General features: G+C 52.1%; 1 protein-coding gene across 1 annotated transcript in view; it reads left to right on the forward strand.

The window, feature by feature from the left end:
* Positions 1 to 1,598, forward strand: part of GNA15 (G protein subunit alpha 15) — a 22,528-nt gene extending 20,930 nt beyond the window's left edge. The window contains 2 exon segments of the mRNA XM_001362240.4: positions 1 to 4; positions 1,010 to 1,598. The exon segment at positions 1 to 4 is cut by the window's left edge and continues 150 nt beyond it. Of these exon segments, the coding sequence (XP_001362277.2) occupies positions 1 to 4; positions 1,010 to 1,236 (231 nt within the window). The 3' untranslated portion in view covers positions 1,237 to 1,598.
* Positions 1,599 to 4,588: the final 2,990 nt, after the last annotated feature.

Consider the following 4,588-nt stretch of genomic DNA (forward strand, 5'->3'; position numbering starts at 1 on the left):
CCTGGTGGGTGATCCCCGATCTCAGCACTAAGGGATCCTGGGCTTCTCTCTAGGGTACCCTGTTTTCCATTCTGCACGCCAGAGGGATGCAGAGAGGTCCCTGCCATATGCCCTCCCCACGTTCTGCTTCAGGGTTTGCCTCGGGTCCCTCCTGATCTGCAAGCAGTCATAGGAACTCGGAGCTGGAAGGTCCTTAGGGCTACCCAAGTCTGCCTCCTTCGATTTATGGGGAAAGGAAGTAATCTCTAGGAGCAAAATCACTAGAACTCTGGCCTCTTGCCTCTATCCTAGGGTCTTGTCATACTCGGATCCCCTGGACCCTCCCAGGCCAGTCCAGCGAGGTGGCTCAGTGGCTAGAGAGTCAGGCCTAGAGGAAAAAGGTCTTGGGTTCAAATCTGCCCTCAGACACTTCTTAGCTTTGAGACCCTGCGCAAGTCAACGAATCCCAATTGCTTAGCCCTTTCTTGCTCATCTGCCTTGGAGCCCCAAACCCAATATCGTTCCAAGACAGAATGTGAGGATTTAAAAGAAAATCTATAAACATACGATGGATTGTGTGTCTCGCTTCTCTCTGGCCCCAGTTCCCCATTCTGTAAACTAGGAGGATGAGAGCCATTCCTTAATTACAATTGAGGTCTCTAAAATCCTAGCATTCCCCTCACCCTCTCCTACTGTAGCTTCTCCTCCCAGGGCACTTGGCCACCAGTGTGCTCCCCACCCAGGGAAAGAGTTGAGGCAGTTCTCCACCCCTAGCCCCGAGCACACATCCTGTCCTCCCAGCTGGCCTCTCTGACTCTCTGGTTCCCAATTTGAGGAAACTAGACAGCAGACAGGAAGGGGGACTAGCTGGCCAGACTCCAGCCCCAGCTGGGGAGCACGGGTGCTTGATCCCACTTCCCCTTTTGTTCTGGATGTTGTGGCTCCCGCACGGCTCACAGAGGCCCCAAGGCACTCCTCTGGCCGCCATGTTTGGGCGTATCTTCACTGTTCCCTTCCTACCCTTTTCCAGGCCCCAAGCAGGATGCAGAAGCAGCCAAGCAGTTCATCTTGGATATGTACACAGGGATGTACACAGGCTGCGGGGAGGCCAAAGGCTCAACAAGGAAGAGCTCCCGTTCACGACGGCTCTTTAGCCACTACACCTGTGCCACTGACACCCACAACATCCGCAAGGTCTTCAAGGATGTCCGGGACTCAGTGCTAGCCCGCTACTTGGATGAGATCAACTTGCTCTGACCCCTGTCCCCTCGGGGGAGCCAAGAAAGGGGTCCAGCTCCCAAGCACTGCACTTTAGAGGGCCCCGAGGTGGGGGAAGCCTCCTTTGCTCTCTCTGGCTGCTCTTAGTCCTCTCAATGGCCCTTTGCCTTGTGCCCCAGGTCAACTGGAACTTGTCACCTTGGGTTCCCGGAAGGAAATGTGGGTGGCAGAGTTTTAAGGAACATAGAACGTCAAGGGAGTCAAAGAGAAGCCTTCATGAATACAATGTTAAGAGTTGAAAGAACTGGGAATGTCAGAGCTGGGAGAGACCTTAGAACAGGAAATGTCAGGGCTGGAAGGGTCCTTAGAACAGAGGATGTCAGAGCTGGGAGAGAGCTTAGAACAGAGAATGTCAGAGCTGGGAGAGACCTTAGAACAGAGAATGTCAGAGCTGGGAAAGACCTTAGAACATGGGATGTCAAAACTAGGAAGGGCTTTAGAACACTGAATTGCAGAGTTGGAAGATCCCTAGAACACAGAATGTCAGAACTGGGAGAGAGCTTAGAACAGAGGATGTCAGAGCTGGGAGAGAGCTTAGAACAGAGAATGTCAGAGCTGGGAGAGACCTTAGAACAGAGAATGTCAGAGCTGGGAGGGAGCTTAGAACAGAGAATGTCAGAGCTGGGAGAGAGCTTAGAACAGAGACTGTCAGAGCTGGGAGAGACCTTAGAACAGAGACTGTCAGAGCTGGGAGGGAGCTTAGAACAGAGAATGTCAGAGCTGGGAGAGACCTTAGAACAGAGAATGTCAGAGCTGGGAGAGAGCTTAGAACAGAGGATGTCAGAGCTGGGAGGGAGCTTAGAACAGAGGATGTCAGAGCTGGGAGGGAGCTTAGAACAGAGGATGTCAGAGCTGGGAGGGAGCTTAGAACAGAAGATGTCAGAGCTGGGAGGGAGCTTAGAACAGAGGATATCAGAGCTGGGAGGGAGCTTAGAACAGAGGATGTCAGAGCTGGGAGAGACCTTAGAACAGAGAATGTCAGAGCTGGGAGAGAGCTTAGAACAGAGGATGTCAGAGCTGGGAGAGACATTAGAACAGAGAATGTCAGAGCTGGGAGAGAGCTTAGAACAGAGGATGTCAGAGCTGGGAGAGACATTAGAACAGAGAATGTCAGAGCTGGGAGAGAGCTTAGAACAGAGGATGTCAGAGCTGGGAGAGACATTAGAACAGAGAATGTCAGAGCTGGGAGAGAGCTTAGAACAGAGGATGTCAGAGCTGGGAGAGACATTAGAACAGAGAATGTCAGAGCTGGGAGAGAGCTTAGAACAGAGGATGTCAGAGCTGGGAGGGAGCTTAGAACAGAGAATGTCAGAGCCGGAAGGATCCTTGGAACATAGCTTATCAAAGCTAGAAAGATCTTCATTTCACAGATGGGAATATTGAGCCCAAGGGGAGGAATTCAGTCATCACAACACATCATGGGTTGTGGAACCATTGTTCTATGCTACCTCCCAAGTTAGTGTCCACGGTCTTAGAGTAACTTTGGGTCCTGAGGGAGGATAATCCAGTCCTGACATGGCCTTTGCAGGCCTGGGTAGCCCTGGACACCATAGGGGTCTCTCTCAGGTGGAGGCTTTGGATACCCACTTCTACATTGTCTACTCCCCTGGGGAACAACCAAACTGGAGATTGCTAGTGGGTCACTGGGCCTTTGTCCTCTTTCCCAAGTTGGGTGGCCATCTCCTCTTAAGCCTCCCATTCCCTCTACCCCATTCCCCTCTGTCTATTTATTTTCTGATGTCCTGTGAGCCCCTCGGGGTAAAGGCACTAAAGATAAGTGTAAATATTAAAGAAGAGAGGAGAGTGGCTGTTCCTTTATACCCTGGGGTGCCTGCTTTATGGGTCTCTGGGTTTTGTTGACATGGGAGTCTTACAAAGAAGAGGCTGGGATCCAGGCTGCCAGGGTCCTTTCAGCCTTCTTCTGGGTCATCCTGTCCACTGTCTTCTGAGTTCTGAAGAAGGACCACCTCTGAGAACCTTTCGAACTCCTTTTTCTCCAGCTGGACACTGAAACAGGCTAAGGGTGGGGATTCAGGAGCCTAAAACCCTCAGCATAGGCCAGGCAGTGGCTCTCCCTTCCTCTTGTCTTGTCTTGTCTTGTCTTGCCTTGTCTTGTCTTGTCTCCTGTCCTGTCCTGTCCTCTCCTCCCTCCACCCTTTTTTTAAAAACTTGTACTTTCTCTCTTAGTAACAATGCTAAGGCAGAAGGGCAAGGGCTAGGCAAATGGGAATAAGTGACTTGCCCAGGGTCACACAGCTACGAAGTGTCTGAGGCCAGATTTGAACCTAGGAATAATGCTCCAGACTCCAGACGGCGCTCCATCCAATGTGCCACCTCTCTGCCCCTGTTGCCTTTCAGTGGGTCTGGTTTTCTAAGGATTGCCTCTATGGTTGGGCCGTGTCACAGGTACCCCAAAACAGGCTAGAATGGTAGCCTCTTAGAACCCCCAAAGGAGGAAACTGAAGCCTCCACAAGGGTAAAGGACTTTACCCAAGGTCCTGCATTGAGGCAGTAGCCCAATCAGGATTAGAACATAGCTGAACTAGGAACATGACTGAAAGGAACCTCAGACGTCATCTAGTGCAGTCTTCAGTTGAGGAAACAGCCCCAGAGGGGTTCAGAGACTTGCCCAGCATTATGCCACTAGTGAGCCAAACTGATGTTTGCCCCAGAATCCTATGGCTCTGGCTCTCCCACTTCACCACATAGCCTCTCCAGGCTGCTAGGGACTAGGTGGGTGGGTGGGTGGATGTGGGTGATTTGGGGTGACCAGCAACTACAGCCCCTTGGGGAAGGGAGTCCAATGACTAGGTTCTTCTAAGTCCTGCTGAGGGATTTCTTCATGGTCCTGAACCAGGGAATCGCTATAGATGAGCTGAGAACTGTGGGAAGGGTAAAGTGGTCACTCCTTTTATTCTCTCTGGGGTCTTGGGTCAGGGGCTCCGGACAGGGATGGAGACAGACATCAGGGAGTCAGATTGAGCAAGGGGTGTCCTGGGACCGGGATGTGGTAGTTGTTTCTGAAGATGATGCCGGTCGGCTCCCCTCCGTCTCGATTTCCTCTGATGGACATCCTGGTCATCTCCGAAGCCTTCTCAGCACCGGTGGAGGCATGATGCCCTGGCTGCCTTCCCTGCCATCACCTTCCAGGAGAGGGCCGGACCTCAAGCTCTTATCTTCCCTAGGAGACATCTCAAGGATCCTTCTGTCCCAACCACTCATCAAAAGAGGCCTCCCCGGTGACTGTGAAGGTCATTCGGCTTATTACACCCTTCAGCTGGGTAGCCAGGGATGGAAATTGTCTCTAAGCCGCCCCCTCAGTTCCTCTGGT

Source organism: Monodelphis domestica, chromosome 3 (assembly GCF_027887165.1).
Source record: "Monodelphis domestica isolate mMonDom1 chromosome 3, mMonDom1.pri, whole genome shotgun sequence".
NCBI classification, from domain to species: Eukaryota; Metazoa; Chordata; class Mammalia; order Didelphimorphia; family Didelphidae; genus Monodelphis; species Monodelphis domestica.